Below are 25,668 nucleotides of genomic sequence, written 5' to 3' on the forward strand. Positions count from 1 at the left end.
TTTTGCTTGGATAACAGTCTGTGGGTACACAGAGCTGGTAGTACATAAACTTTTATAGAGTGGGAGGTAGAATTGTGCTAAATTTCATACAGAAACAAGTTTGGTTGGGACGTTACAAACGGGATCACTATGAAGACAAAACACAAACACCAGAGTATTACAAAAGTAAATATATTAATACGTTTATTAAAACTACATGTCATTTTAGTAATAACATACACATAATGGCATCACAGTCGAATAATATCACAGTCTTTGCATAACAATTACGATTGCGTAACATTTAGGATTAGTGATAGTGCTACAGATATCCCATTTTTTGTAAACTAAATTTGACTGAGTTGACTAACAAGTATACGGCACTGAAAAATAAGTTACAAATATCATAGTGATATATGACATAATAAGTCCTTAAAAGGTAGTTGTTGTTCTACTTTATATACTTTATACAATTGTAGTATTGGTATATGAAGGTAACATGGGACTTCAATTGTTTGCGAAATCACGCGTAATGAACTACAGATGTTTAACACTACCTTTATATCCACCAAAAGATATAGATGTGTTAAAACAAAAATGTATCTTAAATCCCCTTTTCTTTTTGTCCTGTGACTTTACTTACATACCTTCACCGGATCAGTAAGGAGACAGCTGCACAGCTGTTGCTACTGTAACGTCCTGTAGACGGTGGAGATACTAAAGACACTGGACAAAGCAGGAATTACGTTCAAGTAAGAGGGGAATAATTAGACGTTACTAGGGAAACGTTCTAAGAATCACCTTATGCGATTTAGGGAATACACAGAAGTCCTAAATATGGGTGAATATATATAGGTTGTTAAACTGGTCATTCACAGAGCTTTTGCAGGGTAGTAGCTACTGTGCCATTTCTGTCAATGTCTTTTGTCTTTATATGTATATATGTATGAGTGGGTGAGTGGGGGGGCGAAAAGAGAAAGAGATAGAGGGGAAGAGGTTAGGGAGTCAGAGAGTGGTGAGAGATAAGGAGACTTTGGGGGGACAGGCTAGTTGAAGAATTCAGAGGCAGTGGTGTACCCAAAGCCATAAACCTCACATCCTTAAGGCATCCGTCAAAGGTATCGAAATTATGTAGCAAATCATGTGAATTTTTACAGCGTCCACATTAAGCGTCTTGTTTATCAGCACGGCGTTGTCCATTAACGAGATGTGAAGATTAACTTTGTTTTATGTAATATTCCCCGCAATATAGGAAAATCGAGACGGGCAAATATTTGCGGTTAACAGAACAGATGTCTTGGCCCGCACGTTGATATATGGCCAATTTGGCAACAATGTCTAATTTTATTGAACTGTGTTCACATCAGAGGCTGCGAGTTTATCATGATAGTAGCTTGCACAACGCACTGTAAATTAACTGAACAAAAGTACTTCCAAGTACCGTTATTTTCTTCCAAGTTATTGAGGACTAGAGATCACGATGGTAATAACTTTTTCGAGAAAATGCAGTCGACATATGAGAATATGTTTCGGTTGGTCATGCACTACTGAGTTATTAAATGTATCTCTGGTTGTTCAGAAGACGACTTCCCATAGACCACCAGATCTGTGTAAACAGTTCATCCATAGCTTTGAATAGAGAGTTTGCGTGTATGATAATATATAGCGAATATGGCCGTCTTTTCACAGCGTTGACGTAGAAGCTCAGATTATTTACACCGCCAAACGACCGTAGACTCTAGTATTTGACATAAATTTCAACTTGGTATGTCTACCCGTTCCTGAGGAAAAGGGGCTCTTAAGAGATGGGAAGAACAAAAATAACGGTTATGCTATTGCAAATTAATTTTCGGATATTTGCTTTACTTTTACTAGGAAACCTAGCTTTTTGTGAAATTTCATGATTCTATGTCAACAGCAAGTATTGATGAGTACGTTTGGGTGTATGAATATGTGTGACATAGATGGCTACATCTTCTGACTACACTGACTTAGAAGCTTAAATTCCTTGCATCGTCAAGGGACCACAGATCTTGGCACTTCACTTATATTTCAACTTTACCCTTTCTTGAGAAAAAGAGCTGTTAACAGTTGCACAGTGAGACAAACTGGTATGCGGACAAGAAAGTGATCCTGTAGGTGAATTATGGAACCGCAAAAATATCAAATAGCAGTTATCAGAGCGTCGCACTAGGGGCAAGCGTGTCAGAGCAAGAACGAGTAGGCGAATCGTCTGCTCGATATTGTTGCATGGAATAGCCAACAGATTTCCAAAGCCTGCTGACGCCGCGTTACCCCAGGGTGTTTGTGTCAATTAACTGCACGCGAGTGTTGATATTTTGCGCCGTCACGAACGGTGCCCATATTAATACTCAATGTGGGTTTAAAATTTGTAGAGACGCGATAGCCACTGATATGTGTCTGTTTCCTGCAGGTTGCCTAGTTTTCAAGCAGTCCTCTTGAGACAATTACGAATAACCTCGTATTTTTGTCGAAACTCGGGAGATGAAGCCGCGGCACGTTGTCACTCGTGGGTGTGGCTCAGTGGGTCTTGAGCTTGTCCTTCCGCGCTGTGAAGGCGGCCAGCAGCCTCCTGGCCACGAACCAGAGGGCGGTGACGGTGGCGGCGGCGACGGCCAGCACGAAGGCGACGACGTCGAGCAGCAGCAGCTGCCACCAGCGGAGGTCCAGGGCGGCGCTGCGCAGGTGCGGCGCTCCCTTGTGGCGGACTACGTACTCCAGCCACCACACCGCCGTCTCCACAGACTGCTCGCGGTGCTCGCGGAACAGCCGAGAATACTGCGCCATCCTCTCCTTGTAGCTGCAAAGGAAATGCGCTGGAGAGTCACTCACAAATACGACGTTTCTCATTCTGCAATTACAGATGCAGGGTGACAATTATTGAACTGTATAAAAAAAAACGTGGAATGGAGGATATAAGACGAACATCAACAAAAGCAAAACGACGATAATGGAATGTAGTCGAATTAAGTTGGGTGATGCTGAGGGAATTAGATTAGGAAATGAGACACTTAAAGTAGTAAAGGAGTTTTGCTATTTGGGGAGTAAAATAACTGATGATCGTCGAAGTAGGATATAAAATGAAGACTGGCGATGGCAATGGAAGCGTTTCTGAAGAAGAGAAATTCGTTAACATCGAGTATAGATTTAAATGTCAGGAAGTCCTTTCTTTAAGTATTTGTATGGACTGTAGCCATGTATGGAAGTGAAACATGGACGATAAGTAGTTTAGGCAAGAAGAGAATAGAAGCTTCCGAAATATGGTGCTACATAAGAATGCTGAAGAATAGATGGGTTGTTGTTGTTGTTGTTGTTGTTGTGGTCTTCAGTCCTGAGACTGGTTTCATGCAGCTCTCCATGCTACTCTATCCTGTGCAAGCTTCATCATCTCCCAGTACCTACTGCAGCCTATATCCTTCTGAATCTGCTTAGTGTATTCATCTCTTGGTCTCCCTCTACGATTTTTACCCTCCACGCTGCCCTCCAATACGAAATTGGTGATCCCTTGATGCCTCAAAACATGTCCTACCAACCGATCCCTTCTTCTAGTCAAGTTGTGCCACAAGCTCCTCTTCCCCCCAATTCTATTCAATACCTCCTCATCAGTTATGTCATCTACCAATTTAATCTTCAGAATTCTTCTGTAGCACCACATTTCCAAAGCTTCTATTCTCTTCTTGTCTAAACTATTTATCGTCCACGTTTCACTTCCATAGATGGCTACACTCCATACAAATACTTTCAGAAACGACTTGCTGACATTTAAATCTATACTCGATGTTAACAAATTTCTCTTCTTCAGAAACGCTTTCCTTACCATTGCCAGTCTGCATTTTGTATCCTCTCTACTTCGACCATCGTCACTTATTTTGCTCCCCAAATAGCAAAACTCCTTTACTATTTTAAGTGTCTCATTTCCTAATCTAATTCCCTCAGCATCACCCGACTTAATTCGACTACATTCCATTATCCTCGTTTTGCTTTTGTTGATGTTCATCTTATACCCTCCTTTCAAGACACTGTCCATTCCGTTCAACTGCTCTTCCAAGTCCTTTGCTGTCTCTGACGGAATTACAATGTCATCGGCGAACCTCAAAGTTTTTATTTCTTCTCCATGGAGTTTAATACCTACTCGACCTTTTCTTTTGTTTCCTTTACTGCTTGCTCAATATACAGATTGAGTAACATCGAGGATAGGCTACAACCCTGTCTCACTCCCTTCCCAACCACTGCTTCCCTTTCATACCCCTCCACTCTTATAACTGCCATCTGCTTTCTATACAAATAGTAAATAGCCTTTCGCTCCCTATATTTTACCCCTGCCACCTTCAGAATTTGAAAGAGAGTATTCCAGTCAACATTGTCAAAAGCTTTCTCTAAGTCAACAAATGCTAGATGAGTAGACCACATAATTAATGAGGAAGTATTGAATAGTATTGGGGAGAAGAGGAGTTTGTGGCACAACTTGACTAGAAGAAGGGACCGGTTGGTAGGACATGTTCTGAAGCATCAAGGGATCACCAATTTCGTATTGGAGGGCAGCGTGGAGGGTAAAAATCGTAGAGGGAGACCTAGAGATGAATACACTAAGCAGATTCAGAAGGATATAGGTTGCAGTAGGTACTGGGAGATGAAGAAGCGTGCACAGGATAGACTAGCATGGATAGCTGCATCAAACCAGTCTCTGGACTGAAGACCACAACAACAACAACATAAAAAACGTAAATTAGTTATAAACTACGGCGTGCACACAGTTTATTCAACATGTAAACGTCACTACAGATATTCAGGTTATGACATTTTCGATATGCCTGCCATCATTGGCAACGGTGTGGCGCAGACGAATAGCGAAATTCTGCCACGGTACGCTGAAGTGTCGGGACATCGATGCTGTCGATGACCTCCTGAATGGCTGTTTTCACTTCAGCAATGGTTTTGGGGTTTATTGTTGTACCCCTTGTCTTTAATATAGCCCCACAAAAAGGAGTTGTATGTGTTCAGATCTGGAGAATATGGCAACCAATCGAGGCCTGTGACAGTGGCTTCTCTGTACCCCAGAGCCAGAATGCGGTCCCCAAAAAGCTCCTCCATGACACCACACACTCTCCTGCTTGTATGGGGTCGAGCTCCGTCTTGCATGACCCACATCTTGTCGTAATCAGGGTCGCTTTGGATAATGGGGATGATAGCATGTTCCAAAACCTTCACGTAGCGTTCGGTTGTCACTGTGACCGTGAATGGACACTGCACAGAACAGTCACCCGCTGAGGGTGAAGACACTTCTCGATCGCAAAATGCGGATTCTCAGTCTCCCAGATGCGCCAATTTTGCTTACTGACGAGCCCATCCAGATGAAAGTGGGCTTCGTCGCTAAACCAAGCCATACATGCAGATACTAATTCCCTTAATAATTCCCATCATGCTCCGCAGCCAACCGTGTAGTTTGAGCGTCCTAAAGCAAACCGTTCAGAAGTTATGACGATTTTGTTTCATATAGATCAATAATTGTCACCTTGTATGTTATGTCTACGAAACGAAATGTTCATTCGTAAAGTCTGGACTTTACAGCGAATGAAAAGGATTTCTATTAAAGCAATACTGCAGGTACTCTGAGTAGAGTACAACAATGTAAAATAATTCCTGAACCCTCTTTCTTCATCATTTTGCAATCATCACGTACGTTTACCGATGTTACTGGCACTGTGGTTCATAATACAGGGTTATTCACAGATACCTCCGGGGTTTCAGAAAACTGCCTCAGATCTATAAGACATATAGAGGTACATGTCGATGGATAGATAGTCTATCCAAGTTTTTAATTCACAGTACAGGTGCTCAATATTGGCACAAATTTGACTTTTTGATACGGTGAACGTCAGTACTGAGAGATATTCATTGACATCACTGACAAAAATTCCGCAGAAAGATGAAACAGTAACCTTCTTTACAATCAGTTCATTGGATTCATTATCTGAATGTTCTAGGCGTTGCAGTCCGGAACCGCGTGACTGCTACGGTCGCAGGTTCGAATCCTGCTTTGGGGATGGATGTGTGTGATGTCCTTAGTTTAGTTAGGTTTAAGTAGTTCCAAGTTCTAGGGGACTGATGACCTCAGATGTTAAGTCCCATAGTTCTCAGAGCCATTTGAACCTTTTTTTTTTTTTTTTTGACAAAGTTTAAGTTAACCAAAATGTACGAACGGCTACGAAATATCACGAGTGTAAGTACGAGGTACACACTGACGTGCCATAGTCGGACGGTCGCCGACTGGATGCCTTCCGATCTAGTTCTGTCATAAGACCATCCTTACCAGCAAAGTGTTAATTTTCATTTAAATCACTATCAATTCTGTCGAAATTATCAGTTTATCGATGGTAGGCAATGAAAATCCCCAACCTCCATCACTCTGTGAAAGCTTTGGAATTCCAATAACCAGCAACTCCATTGTCAAAGACAGATTTGAAAGTGCATAGATTTCTCTAACCTGTCTGTAACTAGCTTCTTGTATGGAGCAACATTATCTGTATCACTTTACATATTTTTTAAGAAACCCTATTTACTTCTCCTATAAAATGAAACGAACCGGAGTTACGTTGCCTACCATCGTTATGGTGTTTAGTAAATAAGTACATCATAATGGCATCCTACGTCAACGTTATTCCGAATAATACAGTTTCCCGCTTCGTCACTCAGAAGCACAGGAAGTACAATTGCTCTTTACAAAGAACTCGACGGCGCCGATACTGCCTTTTCGAGGGCCATAAACTTCGAGAACTTCACGGTAAACCATGAGGAAAGAGTCCTACACGACGACTCACTGAGTTAGTACAAGGATCGTTTCTTATTTTCTTTCTTTCGGTCATCAGTTTTCTGACTGGTTTTATGCGGTCCGCCACGAATTCCTATCCTGTGCTAACCTCTTCATCTCAGAGTAGCGCTTGCAACCTACGTCCTCAGTTATTTGCTGGATGTTTCCAATCTCTGTCTCCCTCTACAGTTTCTGCCCTCTACAGCTCCCTCTAGTACCATCGAAGTCATTCCCTGATTTCTTAACAGATGTCCTATCATCCTGTCCCTTCTCCTTGTCAGTGTTTTCCATATCTTCCTATCCTCTCCGATTCTGCGCAGAACCGCCTCATTCCTTACCTTATCGGTCCACCTAATTTTCAACATTCGTCTGCAGCACCTCATCTTAAATGCTTCGATACTCTTCTGTTCCGGTTTTCCTACTGACCATGTTTCAAAAAAATGGTTAAAATGGCTCTGAGCACTATGGAACTTAACATCTGAGGTCATCAGTCCCCTAGAACTTAGAACTACTTCAACCTAACTAAACTAAGGACATCACACACATCCATCCCCAAAGCAGGATTCGAACCTGCGACCGTAGCGGTCGCACGGTTCCAGACTGAAGCGCCTAGAACCGCTCGGCTACAACGGCCGGCGACCGTGTTTCACTACATGGTTTTCTTAATCTCTACAAATCTCTGATTAGTCATTTGCAGAGAAAAAGTAATGAGTATTCAGTGCACAACAAAATACTTGCCCCTTCGCGCATGGCTGCTTCTTCAGTAAGATGTTTGGATACCTTGAATCGATATATCAGACCTGTCTGCGGTACATGGGACGCACAGTACTTCTATGCGCTACAGCACAGTGGTCTTACATATACCAACATATCATGCATTTCAATATGTCATCAGTGTCCATTCTACAACTAAACTCAGAATTATTTCACTAGAGATTACGTTAAAATTTCGTACCTGGGATCATGTATAATTTTGTTGATGGCGTCGAGCACAGTCTCCTTGCTGATATCCTTCAAATAGATACGGATGCCGATGCCTGCTGAGTTTATCTTCGCGCAGTTGTGCGTCTGGTCAGAGAAGTACGGAGTGACAATCAGGGGCACAGCCCGGTAAGCTGCTTCGTTCAGGCTCTGCAGTCCGCCTTGCATGATGAACAGCTTTACTTTCGGGTGGGCTGTAAAAAAATATATTCATAAATTATCTCTTTGAAATAACTTAACACGTAAGATACATTGAGCATGCTGCCTCAAGCAAAGTTCAGCTTTCCACTTTTACCTAACTAGACATTGGCAGTGAGTTTATCTTCTTTAGCGTTAAAGGTGTTGCAAGCTACACTGAGAAACAAGTGCATCTACACTGTATGATCAAAAGTATCCGGACACCCCCAAAAATATATGTTTTTCGTATTAGGTGCATTGTGCTGGCACCTATTGCGAGGTACACCATATCAGCGATCTCAGTAGTCTTTCGACACCGTGAGAAAGCAAAATGGGGCGCTCAGCGGAACCCATATGGTCAGGTGATTCGGTGTCACGTGTGTCATACGTCTGTACGCGAGATTTCCACACCCCTACACGCCCCTGGGTCCACTGTTTCAGACGTTGTAGTGAAGTGGAAACGTGAAGAGACACGTACAGCACGAAAGCGTACAGGCCGACCTCGTCTGTTGACTGACAGAGCCCGCCGACAGTCGAAGAGGCTCTATCCACACCATCACACACGAATTCCAAACTGCATCAGGATCCACTGCATGTACTATGAAAGTTAGGCGGGAAGTGGGAAAACTTGGATTTCATGGTCGAGGGGCTGCTCATAAGGCACACATCACGCCGGTAAATGCCAAACGACACCTCGCTTGGTGTAAGGAGTGTAAACATTGGACGACTGAACAGTGGAGAAACGTTGTGTGGAGTGATGAATCACGGTACACAATGTCGTGATCCGATGACAGGGTGTGGGTATGGGGAATGCCCGGTGAACGTCATCTGCCAGCGTGTGTAGTGCCAACAATAAAATTGGGAGGCACTGGTGTTATGCTGTGGTCGTATTTTTCATGGAGGGGGCTTGCACCCCGTGTTGTTTTGCGTGGCGCTATCACAGCACACGACTCCATTGATGTTTTAAGCAACTTCTTGCCTCCCACTGCTGAAGAGCAATTCGAGGATGGCGATTGCATCTTTCGACACGATCGAGGACCTGTTCATAATGCACGGCCTGTTGCGGAGTGCTTACAAAACAATAACATCCCTGTAATGGATTGGCGTGCACAGAGTCCTGACCTGAATCCTGTAGAACGCCTTTGGGATATTTTGGAACGCCGACTTCGTGCCAGGCTTCACCGATACCTCTACTCAGTGTAGCACTCCGTGAAGAATTGTCTGCCATTCCCCAAGAAAGGTTCCAGCACCTGATTGAACGTATGCCTGTGAGAGTGGAAGCCGTCATCAAGGCTAAGGATGAGCCAACACCGTATTTAATTCCAGCATTGCCGATGGGGGGTGTCACGGACTTGCTAAGGGATTGATTGCCAAGGGTATTCTGCACGCTATTTGAAGAGGATGCGGCTTCTTTTCCCTCAAGTTCATGGGGACTTAAAGCTGTTCACTGACTGGCATATTACGAGGGCAGTTCAATAAGTAATGCAACACATTTATTTTCTGAAACAGGTGTTGTTTTATTCAGCATTGAAATACACCAGGTTATTCCCCAATCTTTTAGCTACACAACACTATTTTTCAACGTAATCTCCATTCAATGCTACGGCCTTACGCCACCTTGAAATGAGGGCCTGTATGCCTGCACGGTACCATTCCACTGGTCGACGTCGGAGCCAACGTCGTACTGCATCAATAACTTCTTCATCATCCGCGTAGCGCCTCCCACGGATTGCGTCCTTCATTGGGCCAAACATATGGAAATCCGACGGTGCGAGATCGGGGCTGTAGGGTGCATGAGGAAGAACAGTCCACTGAAGTTTTGTGAACTCCTCTCGGGTGCAAAGACTTGTGTGAGGTCTTGCGTTGTCATGAAGAAGGAGAAGTTCGTTCAGATTTTTGTGCCTACGAACACGCTGAAGTCGTTTCTTCAATTTCTGAAGAGTAGCACAATACACTTCAGAGTTGATCGTTTGACCATGGGGAAGGACATCGAACAGAATAACCCTTTCAGCCTCCCAGAAGACTGTAACCATGACTTTACCGGCTGAGGGTATGGCTTTAAACTTTTTCTTGGTAGGGGAGTGGGTGTGGCGCCACTCCATTGATTGCCGTTTTGTTTCAGGTTCGAAGTGATGAGCCCATGTTTCATCGCCTGTAACAATCTTTGACAAGAAATTGTCACCCTCAGCCACATGACGAGCAAGCAATTCCGCACAGATGGTTCTCCTTTGCTCTTTATGGTGTTCGGTTAGACAACGAGGGACTCAGCGGGAACAAACCTTTGAATATCCCAACTGGTGAACAATTGTGATAGCACTACCAACAGAGATGTCAAGTTGAGCACTGAGTTGTTTGATGGTGATCCGTCGATCATCTCGAACGAGTGTGTTCGCACGCTCCGCCATTGCAGGAGTCACAGCTGTGCACGGCCGGGCCGCACGCGGGAGATCAGACAGTCTTGCTTGACCTTGCGGCGATGATGACACACGCTTTGCCCAACGACTCACCGTGTTTTTTTCCACTGCCAGATCACCGTAGACATTCTGCAAGTGCCTATGAATATCTGAGATACCCTGGTTTTCCGCCAAAAGAAACTCGATCACTGCCCGTTGTTTGCAACGCACATCCGTTACAGACGCCATTTTAACAGCTCCGTACAGCGCTGCCACCTGTCGGAAGTCAATGAAACTATACGAGACGAAGCGGGAATGTTTGAAAATATTCCACAAGAAATTTCCGGTTTTTTTCAACCAAAATTGGCCGAGAAAAAAAATGTGTTGCATTACTTATTGAACTGCCCTCGTACTTTCAGTCATATTTCTACTTATCTCAACATTTTCTGAGGTCAAATTTCTTGTAATCATCTCTGAATCTGATTCTGGTTTTACAGAATCTTCAGTACTACATTTTCAATCAGGTGTCCGGATACTTTTGATCACATATTATATGCGTGATGTCAGACGTCAATATCGCTCTTTAGGTTTACAGAACAAGTACTTGAAAAAAATTATACTTTGATTGATGACGAAAACCATGTCCAGATGCACATGCCTCTCATTATGGCTCCTATTTTCGAGTAAACCGACCCACATGTGACGGTGAAAAACCACTGATACGTGTTGAAGTAAACTATTGTTTGCTCAAGCTGATATCCTCAAAGTGCATTATAAGAGAAAGAAAGGAATTGTCCGAATGGGACGTAAATCGGTAGATGTGATGCTCATCTATACAGACAAATAAGTGATTGCAAATTCAGAAAAACAGCTTCACGAACTGAGCAAGTTAATAACGTATTACCCCCACCTCTGGGCGTTACACACGCAGTTATTCGGCTTGACAAGTTGTTGGATGTCCTTCTGAGAGATATCGTACCAAATCGTGTCCAGTTGGCACGTTAGATCATTAAAATCCCGAGATGGTTGGGGGCCCTGTCCATAATGCTCCAAACGTTCTCAGTTGGAGAGAGATCCGTCGACCTTACTGGTCAATGTAGAGTTTGCAAGCAGGAGGACAAGCAGTAGAAACTGTGGCCCTGTGCTGGCGGGCATTATTTTGATGAAATGGTAAGCCCAGGATAGCTTGCCATGAAGGGCAAAAAAAAAAAAAAAAAAAAAACTGTGCGTAGAATATCGTCGACGTATCGCTGCGCTGTAAGGCGGCCGTGGATGCCCAACAGAAGGGTCCTGCTATGGAAAAGAAATGGCTGCACAGACCATCATTCCTGGTTGTCGGGCGACAGTCAGCCGCTGTCCAGGGCGTCTCCAGACACGTCATCGGTCTGGAATCTCGTTGACTGGAGTAGAACCGGCTTCAGTGATTAATTACGCTTCGAAATGAGCCCCGATGGCCAACGAAGAGGTGTCTGGAGATGCCTCGGGCAGTGGCGGGGTACCAACGCGAGTGTCACCTGCAATACGACAGCCAGGAGTGGTGGGCTGGGGAAGCATTTCTTTTCACAGCAGCACCCCTTTGATGGTCATCCGGAGCGCTCCTACAGCACGGCGGTACGGTGACGACTTTCTATGCCCCGTTTTGTTGCCCTTCATGGTAATCCATCCTTCGCTTACATTTAAGAAAGGTAATCCCCGGCCACAAACGGCGAGAGTTTGTACTGCTTGTCTCCGTGCCTGCCAACCTCCACCTTGGCCGGTAAGGTCGCCGGATATCTTCCCAATTGGGAACGTTTGCTGCATTATGGGCGGGGCCCTCCAACCAGCTCGGGATTGGGATGATCGAATACGGCAGTTGGACAGACTTTGGAGCCTTATCCATCAGGAGAACATCCTGAAAAAAAAAAAAGTTTCAAATGGCTCTGAGCACTTTGGATTATCTGAGGTCATCAGTCCCCTAGAACTTAGAACTATTTAAACCTAACTAACGTAACGACATTACACACATCCATGCCCTAGACAGGATTCGAACCTGCGACTGTAGCGGTCGCGTGGTACCAGACTGAAGTGCCTAGAACCGCTCGGCCACAACGGCCAGCGGTCCCATACAGATTCCTGTCTCTATACAGATAGTTCTGGAAATTTATGATTGTCAATTTTTGACAGTTATGCAAGTTTTGAATGAAAGACATGGGGCGCATGCAACAGATGAGAGTAAGAAGGTGATCGATTCACGCATCGATTATAAGTAGTGTAATACAGTAATAAGAAGATGAAATATTCTTGCGTCGATTACGTGTAGCGTTTATCCCACATTCTCCGTTTTAAACCTTTCACGAATTTTCATAGCTATTAAAAATTCATGGTCACAAGTTTTCATTTTTATCTGTATGGTGTTGGGAATTTTTATGAGGTTGGAAAATTAAATTTATACTTGTTAGTCAGAGTTAAACGAGTCGCACATTACAATTTCGTTTTTATTTTAAAAAAATACTTACAGCTTCCTGCTTGCGTGAAATTTTTCAGTAGATTTCAAACATTTTGACGAGATTACAACAGTTACATCTGGCAAATATCAGGTATATTCCAGTTTCATTTCACGTGACTCAACCAGTATGTGGCCACTTTCCACGCATACCTCTCAAAAAGAACGTGAGAGCAAAAATAGAGGAATTCGAGCTCACACGGATGCTTACCAGCAATCGTTTATCCTGGAAACCATTCGCGAGTCGAACAGGAAAACCGGTCAACGGCAGTGGTACATACGGTGTCTACCAGCACGCGCCAGACAGTAAAGCAAGCTAATATAGCATTGTCATACAGTCCTGAGTTATGTTTAACATTTCATGCCTCTAGATAACTGGGAAGTTAGTTTAAATTCAGCTGAAAAATTTGTACCAAACAGATAGACAGACAGACAAGAAAGCGACCTAATGAAACGTGGTATAATCAGCAATTCATAGCTTACACTGCGCCAGTGGTCAAGAAATTTCTTGAGATAATAATCAACCGCACTACCACAGTGCATTAGTACTTACGCTGTCACAAGTCATGGTAAACAAATAGTTTTACCTCAGCTCTCTTCACTCTTGGATTTATAGTTGTATATTTTTGGCTATTGGTTTCACCATCGGAACGCTACTTTGAGTTCAATAAATGTTATATAAAATGAAATTATAAATGAAAGTTAGATGTAGTGACAAATTGTCAGTGTCTATAAATTATGAAAGGCGGCATGGTTTTTGTGTTTAAGCAGTTCCCTATCGGACGCAAAGTATGAACTTGTTTTGCGCATACAGCGTGTTCCGAAACTCCCGTGACAAACCTAGGCCTTGTAGAGGGGAGTGAGTACATAATATTTTGAATAGGAACCCATGTCTGGAAATGTACCGTTTCCTTTCTACGACGGTTTCAGTACAGATGTGACGATACCTCCTCCCACTTAACTGATCCTGAATACTTTATCTTCCTACGAAACGTATTAGACCCGTTCTTGGGAGCTGTTCCACTGGACGTCCGTCAGGAAATGTGGTTGCAGCACGATGGTGCACCACCTCACCTCTCATGTGCGCCTCGGAGACATCTAAACAGACGGTAGGCTTAAACATGGATAGGCAGAGGTGTTCCGACCGCCCGGCCGCAGGATTTAACTCCTCTGGATTACATCTTGTGGGATCAGATGCAAAGTTTAATTGGCTAGACGCCTGTAGAGACAGAGGAAGATCTGCTGGCACGAGTTCTGGCCGCTTCACTAGAAACTGAAGAGACACCAGGTGGGATGTAGAGTTTGTACCAGAACGCCTGTAGGTACAATATCTGTGACAGCGTTGGTGGTCGCCACATCGAGCCGCTGTTGTATCAGTAGCCTTCTGTTCGTATAGTTTGTTGCTTTTTTTCTTTTAACAATGTAAACACTTAATCTTTAAGTGTTAATACAAAGAAATGTGTAAGTGATGAACTGCTGATTCGTTATTATTACGTGAAAATTGTACTGCGTCACACCTAATTCAGTTCCTCAAGCAGAAGTGGGTGAGTTGAACGTCTGTATTGAAACCGTCGTACAACAGAAACTGTAGTTTCCGGTTCCTGTTCAAAATACTCCGTACTCACCCCCCCTCCACAAGTCCTAGAAGTTTGTAACGGGAATTTCCGAACACCCTGCACATTCAGATGCTTTTAAAGAACTGGTATTCCTACGTAACGACAAATGTTCCCACTGTGCTTTGATTTAAATTACAAATTTTATCACGGGTAATCTTATTTAATGAAGCTTGAATGAAACTTCCTGGCAGATTGAAACTGTGTGCCCGACCGAGACTCTAACTCGGGACCTTTGCCTTTCGCGGGCAAGTGCTCTACCATCTGAGCTACCGAAGCACGACTCACGCCCGGTCCTCACAGCTTTACTTCTGCCAGTATCTCGTCTCCTACCTTCCAAACTTAACAGAAGCTCTCCAGCGAAACTTGAAGAACTAGCACTCCTGAAAGAAAGGATACTGCGGAGACATGGCTTAGCCACAGCCTGGGGGATGTTTCCAGAATGAGATTTTCACTCTGCAGCGGAGTGTGAGCTGATATGAAACTTCCTGGCAGATTAAAACTGTGTGCCCGACTGAGACTCGAACTCCGGACCTTTGCCTTTCGCGGGCAAGTACTCATCTGAGCTACCAAAGCACGACTCACGCCCGGTCCTCACAGTTTTAATATGCCAGGAAGTTTTATATCAGCGCACACTCTGCTGCAGAGTGAAAATCTCAATCTGGAAGCTTGAATGAATTTGCATTGAGATTGAATCTGCCAATTCTGGTTTATGCAATGCAATGGTTAGATTTAGTAGAAGCGAATGTATGAAGATCTTATCAGCTCATAGGCTTGACTTCTGATACGCTGTTTTGCACGCAGTCACAGGATAAGATAACGTTGTTTACCCAGAATGCCCTGCTGCGGGAGCCACTTCCTCACGAGTACATTGTCTGGGAGGTCAGGGATGTTGTCGTCCTCCCACTTCCAGACAACCCTCTGCGGTATCTCCCTGAAGGCGTCCACGAACGCCTGCCTCCTGTGTTCCGGCAGCTCGCTGCTCCTGACGTTCGAGCCCAGGTTGAAGTAGATGACTCCGTGCTCAGCTTCGTCCAGAAACTTCTGGATATCCTTCACAGAAAATCAACACAGCTGTTACTAGTTTTATGTAACGTAACACTCCTGAAGAGCATTGCGTATTACGAATAGTAATTCCGAACTACATGAAAACTCGTTTCTGATATTAACTCATCTTGGAAGACTATGATAACCGTCATGAAAAAAAATAGCACACTTTCATGTCTGTAATAATTTATTACATGAAAAACCTGTCTTTGGTTTTTTTAAGATATCAACAAGTGAAAAGCTAAAATGCCTACACCAACCAAAAATTCGTCTTTTAAAAACACAGATCTGATCATAGGTATCGAGATCTTGTATATGAAACAATATTCAATATTTAAATTGGACCCTACAATTCACGTACCTTTCTAATATTAACTTTGTAAGATGGCAAGAACTATGCCCCTTACATGAAGTCATAAAGATCGGCGAACAGTAGGGCTGAACAAAAATGACTGACAAGGCACAATGCATCTTGTAGAGGGTATAGTATGGACGTATTGGAATAATTAATGTCGGGTGATGGTTTTAAAGTAATTCACACGACATGAAAACTTTGTGGAAATCGATTTACTGGAGGCTAGTTTACTCCAGGGAAGTACCCAGAAATGACCGTGGCCGCCGGGGGAGTGGCTAAGGGAAGCGACAATAGGCAGCTTAGGGCAGCTCAAGCTCTGAGAAAGCGGTAACGGGGCGCGGCCTCAAGCCGCCTTAAGATGAGTGACAGTGAGTGGGTTTTTGACCCTGACTCCATGCTGGTGTACCGGGAAACAGACAGAAAAGTTGTACGCCTGTTGATAAATGTCCATCGTCCTGTTTTCTGTGAAACATGCGAGAAAGCCGCACAAAGCTACGGTGGAGTGGTCAACAGAGGTCAAAATATACGTGTTCGTGACTATAGCAACTTCACACTGAATTCACAGTGCGCAGAGTCTGAAGCAAATCAGGTGAAGAGCGACGGAATGAAATACGCCAGTCTCTGATGGGAACGCAGGACCAAGGAATTTGAAGTACTCTCCTGGGAGTCAGAATTCCGGAAAACTTGGTGTTGTGCAGACGTTAACCTTGTTGGGTGGCCTGGGAGGAGCTAAATAACAGAAGTTGAGAGGAAGGGAAATTTTGTGGGAATTTGTTCACTTCCCAGACCAGGCATTGGTCGGCGCTGGGAAGTGACACATAATTAACGCGACTTGCACTGCAATTGGCGTAAGTGATTTTGCTGCAGGGGAAACCAAGGCAAAGAGCGGACTGTGAGAGGTCTCCGTAGAGGTCTTCTGTTCCCAGTTTGCCTAGAGTGTAGATGTGGCATTCTGGAACGATTGAGCTTGGAGACAGAAAGTTTTGGTTCAGCTATGTACTGAGCAAGACAGCTAGGAGGGAATAGACGAGCACAGCCTTGCAGCACACGAGGTCGGCTGATGTCCATACAACAACGCCGCTCTGCCACGCTGTATTCGGTGATATTGCGCCCGCTCCGGCCACTGATTAATTTGTTGGATCACATCGGCAAAGTTTCCACGAGGGTTTCATGGGCCGTGTATTGTAGAATTCTTCTCGCACCTCGCATTACGCGTGGGTCAGTCAATAGGAATTACTTTTCAGTTATCGCACTTTACTCCACGCAAACGCAATTTATTACCACTGTCTGATAGGAGAGTCTTGTAATGTGATGATTGAAGGTCGGGAGTTAAAATAAATTTGTGCTAATCGACTGCATCTGTTTTCAGTCAAGTAGTTGAAATTCCAAATCACTTTCTTAATTAATTTTATGTTCAACATTTGTATCTGGTGTTCAATAGCTGAATATAACATCAATGTGTACCCCTTTAAATTGAAAGTGATCAATTCTGAATAAATTAAAGTCAACACTGCCACCGCAGTTCAATCAGGAGTCACAGGGCCATATTACTTTTTTGCGTTATCCGATATTGTGGCAGTTTTGCACTCTCTGTTGATCTGTTAATCAATTAGTTGGGGTGAACACACGCCAAAACCAGCTAAGTGACGGGTGGGGTGTTACAACTTAAATAAAAGGAATATGATAATAATGATCGGGAAAAAATATTGCATTCTTATATCCACACACATTATAAAAATGAATGTATGTTCCACATCTCCTCCTAAACCAATGGACCGATTTCAGCCAAACTTGGTACACCTAACACTTACTGTCTGTGAGTATGAACCACCTACCAATCAAGGGTGATGGTGTGGGTGAAAAAGCAGTGTAGCCCATGACATGCTAATAGCCAGAGTATATTCATCCAGTATCTGAGAATGAGAGCAGTTAGTGACCTGTAACAGACTTAACACAAAGTTTCAAACCTTTAAGAAACTTTTACTCGTTGACACCACCAGGAAAAAAGTTTACGCTTACTAAATCTTCGCTGTTCATAACGTAAATCTGCCACTTCAGCGCTGAGGTTTTAATTTATCACTTCTTTACTACTAATGTACTCTCATCACATTTTTCAGACAGTATTCTCATATACCACTGAATGTACCTACAAAATTGTAATATTTTACTACATATAGTTCAGAAGAGATGACCTCATAATTACTGAGGTGCGTGAAACACTGACGCATGATGCATGACTTTTCAGTTTATTACTTCTTTGCTACTGATTATATTCGCAACATGTTTCGCAGGCAGTATCCACTTATGCCGATGAATGTACCTACAAAATTATATTATACGACACACAGTTCAGGAGGTACTGTATCATAAATATTGAGCTGCGTTAAAAGGAAACAGCATGGAAAGATTCTCTGGAGATACAAGTGAAATCGGTGGACAAATATGTGTGAAGTATGTTAAATATTTGTGACATTTGCGTGCGCGGGCAAATCCACGTGTTAAAAGCTCCTCCTAAACCATTTGACCGATTTCAAGCAAACTACGTTCTAAATGGAAAATAATACTATAGGGGTAAGGACCAGCAACTTCTATTGGTATGGGGTTGATCTTGTGGAGAGAGGAGCGGATAGCCGGAGATGAACAGAGAGGGTGAAAGGGATGGGCACAGACAAAATAAAGAAAATATTGCACGTACCTTCGGTAGAGGCTTCACTTTATCTTCTACGTGTAGTCCCGTGACTTCAATCACGTTCGGTACATTTGGCCTCGGGTAGTGACCGCTGAAATGGGCAGCTACAATCAGCATACTGAAGTTGCGTTCCACTTCGTAAACGGAAGGTGGTTCCGGGCCAAAATGTTCCCTCATGATGGCCTCGTGAGCAGGCAATACAGTTCTCTGCCAATAATCGAGGAACCTCAAGGTGAAGTAAGTGTTGTACAGCCTTTGCCAGAAATTCATGTGGTCGCTGTAACCGATGAAGACGTCTGGTAGGTAAGCTGGGTTTATAGGGTTCCCTATGGCGTAGTAAGCCGGTAGCATGGCGGGCAGCGTTAGGAAACCGACCAACGGAGGTGAACCAACTTTATGGACCACTCCGTAGTAACACTGATACGGCAGTCGTTCCATGATCACCAAATCAAACCGGCGTTCGGACCTGGAATGTGTGATTCTCGTTAGTAATAATAGTGATACACGTGCTAAATACGTAGGGTTTTCCTATACAATAACAATTCAGGTACCCACAGCGAAATCAACAGAAATTACAAAAACAATAACTCTTACAAATAGTAAAACAAAGGTAAAGCGATGCTATTTCTCAGTTGTTCGGTGGCATGTCGTTCAAGTGACCGTTCGCCCACCTCATTCTCCTCATTTTTTCCTGTAATTTTGTTAGTCGCTCCTGGTAAACGCCAGAATAGTTCCTTAAAAAGGCCAAGGTCACTTCATTACTCCATCCTTGTCCAGCTGACCCAATGCTCTGTTGTAATGGGTACAACGTAGTCGACATGTTAATATTTAACTTATCTTCCATTAAAAAGCATCTTCAGTGCTCCTGCACATCTTCCCATTACCCTCCCCCTTCCTCCCCCTCCTCCCCCCCTCACCACAACACACACATGTCCCCCCCCCACCCCACCCCGCCTTCCATCAAATGAGTTCTAGTACACTGTCTCTCGTCGTCTGAACACTGTCGGAGACGGTATATATTCTGCGGTTGCTCGTGATAACGAGGGATGTAATGGCACTCATTACACAAACTCTTACAGTGTAATGCACACAGGATTTGTGTATCGTCAGCAAGTATGGTTTAGATATGGTCATAGCCTCTGTACTTCCCTATTAGCTCGCTGCGAGTATTTAACTGAATCTCTAACTCCACCACTTAGAAACGATAACCTTCCAGTCACTTAATGCAAAACGAAAGATCACCTATTCTTAAGGTTAGTCACAATACAAACGTGCTTCAACAGGCGTGGCCGCATTGCACACGGTATAAATTCCCTGCGCCCGACTTTGAACCGACTTATACAATTCCTTATAAGGAGTGGCGAAGTAGAAAATGTAAGACTCACAGGACCCTTGTCAATGAACAGGAGAAGAGGGCCATCACAGAAAATGGACACGATGAGCTCAGTGCACCAGTGGGTTTGCCGTCATATGTCCGCGCCTGCGCATTTCACACATGCTCTGTCCGGTGTAATCCACTGTGTCGTTACGTTGAGTAAGTGAGAAAGAGGAGTAGACGTGTTAAGTGCTCACCTTACGTACTTGTTCTTTGTTGGGAGGTAGGTTCCTGGAAAATTTGTAGGGAAATGTTTGTGCAAGAGTTATAGAACGGAAGTGTATCGGCAGCAAATCCTCCTGCTATGTCTGCAGTAAAAAAGCTGGTGGCACAACTGCATCAAAGTTTGTCATTTACAGAACCTTCTGTGATGTTCAGTCAGAAAAGCCAGTCGTGCCTCAGCTTTATTGTAAATATTTTCTGCGCCGGACTTATTTTGACAACTACGTAGGGGGACGTACAGTTCAGCGTTGACTGACAACCGCGGTGGAAGTTTTTTTACATATACGTATCAGTAACACAGCTGGAAGAAGCCATAAGTTACAGAAAAAACAGGAAAATTGAAAAAATAATAAGACTGAACCTTAAACCCGTGGATTTATAACATGGCACATACGAGGGTTGGAACTTTAATAGTGTCCACTATTTATTTACAGCTCGTACAAAATAGATACGTGTTTCAAAGTTTTACTGACTTTCAGAGTAGTCACCAGCATTGTGTATAAGCCGTTGCCAGCGATGTGGAAGCCGTAGGATACTCTTAGCAGTGCCAGTTGTGTTGACAGTTCGAGCGGCGCGGTTTATTGCCCGACGAGTTTGTAGCAGTTCTGAAGCGAATGCCGTGAAGTGTTTCCTTCAGTTCAGAAATCGAGTAGAACTCACTAGGGCTTAAGTCAGGGGAGTGCAGTAGGTGGTACAGCACTTAGTAGCCCCATCAGTCAAACAAATCAGTAACAGCTTGCACCGTACATGCTTGAGCATTGTCCTGCAAAATGATGGTCAGGTCCTGCAGAAATTGTCAACACTTCTGTCTCTATGCTCTTTATTTTTGGAACACAACCTACGACCAGCTTAGAGACAGAAGTGATGACACTTTTTGCAGGACCTGACCATCATTTTGCAGGACTATGCTCGAGCACGTACAGTGCAAAGCTGCTACTGATTTGTTTGACTGATTGGGCTGCAAAGTGCTATACCACCTACTGCACTCCCCTGACTTAAGCCCTCGTGAGTTCAACTCGATTTCTAAACTGATGGAAACAATCCATGGCATTCGCTTCACAACTGCTACAAATTCGTCGGACAGTAGACCGCATCGCTCGAACTGTCAACACAACTGGCACTGCTAAGAATATCCTACGACTTCCACATCGCTGGCAACGGGTTATACACAATGCTGGTGACTAGTTTGAAGGTCAGTGAAACTTTGAAACAGGTATCTATTTTGTACGAGCTCTAAATAAATAGTTGCCACTATTACAGTTGCAACCCTCGTATATAATTAGGTACAGTCCATGTAATATGCATCTCCCAAAATTGTCTTCACCCGTAACATATGTCTTTCATATACCACTAGAGACATACAGTTGCAACGATTGTTTCCATGAATTTTTAAGTTGAATGTCGTGAAGTACAGACTTACTTTAGCCAGTCTTGTAGTGCAGGATGCTTCATTTCATTGACGCAGCACCCGACGCCCAGTTCGTGGTATGCCTCGGCCAATTTCATAGGCCAAGTATCTGCCCAGACAGATTTGTTCTGGTTGCTCAGAACCCAATAAATTGATGATAAGTCTACCAGTGTGTAATTCTTATTCTCGGTCTGAAATGAAACGAAAGCGGGAAAATTAATATTACACTGTCCGGATGTATATATTACGATCGAAAATTAAATGGTTATATATGAATAGTTATTGGGTTGTTGCATAAATTCGTTGAGCTTTTCCATTAGTTTAGTAAACACAAGACAAACACATAACAAAGAATCTAGTCGTCAGTGAACATTTTTCTTCACTATTTACAACAGTCTGCCAACGCTGTGATAATTTAAGGATTCCGAAACTGTTGTTGTTGTGGTCTTCAGTCCTGAGACTGGTTTGATGCAGCTCTCCATGCTACTCTATCCTGTGCTAGCTTCTTCATCTCCCAGTACCTACTGCAACCTACATCCTTCTGAATCTGCTTAGTGTATTCATCTCTTGGTCTCCCTCTACGATTTTTACCCTCCACGGTGCCCTCCAATGCTAAATTTGTGATCCCTTGATGCCTCAAAACATGTCCTACCAACCGATCCCTTCTTCTAGTCAAGTTGTGCCACAAACTTCTCTTCTCCCCAATCCTATTCAATACCTCCTCATTAGTTACGTGATCTACCCACCTTATCTTCCGCGTTCTTCTGTAGCACCACATTTCGAAAGCTTCTATTCTCTTCTTGTCCAAACTAGTTATCCTCCATGTTTCACTTCCATACATGGCTACACTCCATACAAATACTTTCAGAAACGACTTCCTGACATTTAAATCTATACTCGATGTTAACAAATTTCTCTTCTTGAGAAACGCTTTCCTTGCCATTGTCAGTCTACATTTTATATCCTCTCTACTTCGACCATCAGTTATTTTACTCCCTAAATAGCAAAACTCCTTTACTACTTTAAGTGTCTCATTTCCTAATCTAATTCCCTCAGCATCACCCGACTTAATTTGGCTACATTCCATTATCCTCGTTTTGCTTTTGTTGATGTTCATCTTATATCCTCCTTTCAAGACACTGTCCATTCCGTTCAACTGCTCTTCCGAGTCCTTTGCTGTCTCTGACAGAATTACAATGTCATCGGCGAACCTCAAAGTTTTTACTTCTTCTCCATGAATTTTAATACCTACTCCGAATTTTTCTTTTGTTTCCTTTACTGCTTGCTCAATATACAGATTGAATAACATCGGGGAGAGGCTACAACCCTGTCTCACTCCTTTCCCAACCACTGCTTCCCTTTCATGCCCCTCGACTCTTATAACTGCCATCTGGTTTCTGTACAAAACTGTAGAAATCAAATGGTTTTGAGGCGAAGAACTCGTCGAGCTGTGTTCGGAGCGCATTTTTATCCGCAAAGGATAATTCTAGATAGCTATTCAATAGAGAGCGCAAAAGGGGAAAATCCGAGGACGCGAAATCAGGACTTCCAATCCCACGTCAGTCTAGCAGAATGGAAGAGCGCGTTGTCGTGGAGCAGCGCCACTTCACACAGACTTCTTGGACGTTATTCTTGGATTGCGCCTGCAAGACATCTCAGTTGTTGACAAAAAATGTCAGCAGTGAGGGATACACCTCGGGGAAACAGTGCGTAGCACACCACACCATCCCTGTTCCGTGAGGTGCATAACATTTTGTTTTGTGGAGCTGCACAGGTCTTTGTGCTAGGAGTTGTTACTTTGTTTTGGATCAACCACTCATTTCATTTTCTTAAGTTAGCATGAAGACACTGTTTCTCGTTACCAGTAGCTACACAGGATAGAAATTGCCGGTGTGGTTCACGAGGCAATTGACGAGAAGCAGGTAGAGATGCACATATCTCCATTTACATTTACATATATACTCCGCAAGCCATAGTACGGTCCGTGGCGGAGGGTACCCTGTACCACTACTTGTCATTCCCTTTCCTGATCCACTCGCAAACAGAGCGAGGGAAAAAAGACTGTGTATATGCCTCCGTATGAACCCTAACTTTTCGTATCCTATATTCGTGGTGCTTACGCGCAGCGTATGTTGGCAACAGTAGCACCGTTCGGCAGTCAGCCTCAAATGCCGGCTCTCTAAATTTTCTTAACAGTCTTTCTCGAAAAGAACGTCGCTTTCACTCCAGGGATTCCCATTTGAGTTCCCGAAGCATCTCCGTAACACTTACGTGTTGTTCGAACCTAACGGTAACAGATCTAGTAGCAGTGCGCCTCTTAATTGCTGCAATCCGACCTCGTATGGACCCCAAACACTCGAGCAGCACTCAAGAATAGGTCATACCAGGGATCCATATGCGGTCTTCTTTAAAGGTGAACCACTCTTAAAATTCCGCCAATAAATTCGACGATTCGCTCACCCTACCACAGTTCTCACATGCTTGTTTCATCTTATTTCGCTTTGCAATGTCACGCCCAGATATTTAAACGACTTGAATATGTCAAGCAGATATTTTGCTAAGATGTGTTGTTGCTAGTTGTATGCTTCGCGCATGCATCTTTTCACAGACACCCGAATCTCTACCGACGTTCACTTGTCGTCGTTTGCGCGTTCCTTTTTGAACAGAGAGTGCAACAGCCGCTGCTTCATAACTATCCTCCGAATTTCATTGTTAAACCATGACCACCCACTGTGTTTTGTGATTCTGGTTTAAAGCATGCGGTACCCAAACAGACTATTTTTTAATCCTCCCAATTGCAAATGTCACACGATGGGAGAACGACCAACTCAGATATCAATAGTGAAATACAAATAGCAAACGACAGTAGATAAATAAACCCGTAGCAACCGGAATAACAATATGCAAAACAAAAACGCTACGTATTTATGCACCAACCTAATATTTCTTTTTTTATTTCTATTACAATCCACAAGGAGATAATACGTTAAGGGACAAAGAAATTGTTTAGTTTTAGTTTTGCTAACGGAGATGTGAAAATTACCGAACTATCAGTTTAATAAGTCACAGCTGCAAAATACTAACGCGAATTCTTTACAGACGAATGGAGAAACTGGTAGTAGCCGACCTCAGGGAAGATCAGTTTGGATTCCGTAGAAATGTTGGAACACGTGAGGCAATACTGATCCGACGACTTATCTCAGAAGAAAGATCAAGGAAACGCAACAATACTTTGAGGTTTGCCGATGACATTGTAATTCTGTCAGAGACAGCAAGGACTTGGAAGAACAGTTGAACGGAATGGACAGTGTTTTGAAAGGAGGATATAAGATGAACATCAACAAAAGCAAAACGAGGATAATGGAATGTAGTCGAATTAAGTCGGGTAATGCTGAGGAAATTAGATTAGGAAATGAGACATTTAAAGTAGTAATGGACTTTTGCTATTTGGGGAGCAAAATAACTGATGATGGTCGAAGTAGAGAGGATATAAAATGTAGACTGGCAATGGCAAGAAAAGCGTTTCTGAAGGAGAGAAATTTGTTAACATCGAGTATAGATTTAAATGTCAGGAAGTCGTTTCTGAAAGTATTTGTATGGAGTGTAGCCATGTATGGAAGCGAAACATGGACGATAAATAGTTTGGACAAGAAGAGAATAGAAGCTTTCGAAATTCGGTGCTACAGAAGAATGCTGAAGATTAGATGGGTAGATCACGTAAGTAATGAGGCGGTATTGAACAGGATTGGGGAGAAGAGGTGTTTGTGGCACAACTTGACTAGAAGAAGGGATCGGTTGGTAGGACATGTTCTGAGGCATCAAGGGATCACCAATTTAGTATTAGAAGGCAGCGTGGAGGGTAAAAATCGTAGAGGGAGACCAAGAGATGAATACACTAAGCAGATTCAGAAGGATGTAGGCTGCAGTAGGTACTGGGAGATGAAGAAGCTAGCACAGGATAGAGTAGCATGGAAAGCTGTATCAAACCAGTCTCATGACTGAAGACCACAACAACGGAGAAAACTGTGGTAGCATTGTCTAAGTCTGTAAGAGAATAAGAGGGACCTCGTTAGAGAAGGGGTCCACTTGAAGACGCCATTTAAGTAGAGAGGCCAAAT

General features: G+C 43.4%; 1 protein-coding gene across 1 annotated transcript in view; it reads right to left on the reverse strand.

Moving 5' to 3' along the window:
- Positions 1–234: 234 nt before the first annotated feature.
- Positions 235–25,668, reverse strand: part of LOC124804942 (UDP-glucosyltransferase 2-like) — a 32,006-nt gene continuing 6,572 nt past the window's right edge. Inside the window, exons 3-7 of the mRNA XM_047265327.1 lie at positions 21,563–21,741; positions 18,552–19,011; positions 15,285–15,507; positions 7,764–7,983; positions 235–2,800 (exon numbers count right to left, since the gene is read on the reverse strand). Coding sequence (XP_047121283.1) covers positions 2,521–2,800; positions 7,764–7,983; positions 15,285–15,507; positions 18,552–19,011; positions 21,563–21,741 — 1,362 coding nt within the window. The 3' untranslated portion in view covers positions 235–2,520. The remainder of the gene's footprint in view (positions 2,801–7,763; positions 7,984–15,284; positions 15,508–18,551; positions 19,012–21,562; positions 21,742–25,668) is intronic.

The sequence above is a fragment of the Schistocerca piceifrons genome, chromosome 7, assembly GCF_021461385.2.
Source record: "Schistocerca piceifrons isolate TAMUIC-IGC-003096 chromosome 7, iqSchPice1.1, whole genome shotgun sequence".
In the NCBI taxonomy this organism is placed as follows: domain Eukaryota; kingdom Metazoa; phylum Arthropoda; class Insecta; order Orthoptera; family Acrididae; genus Schistocerca; species Schistocerca piceifrons.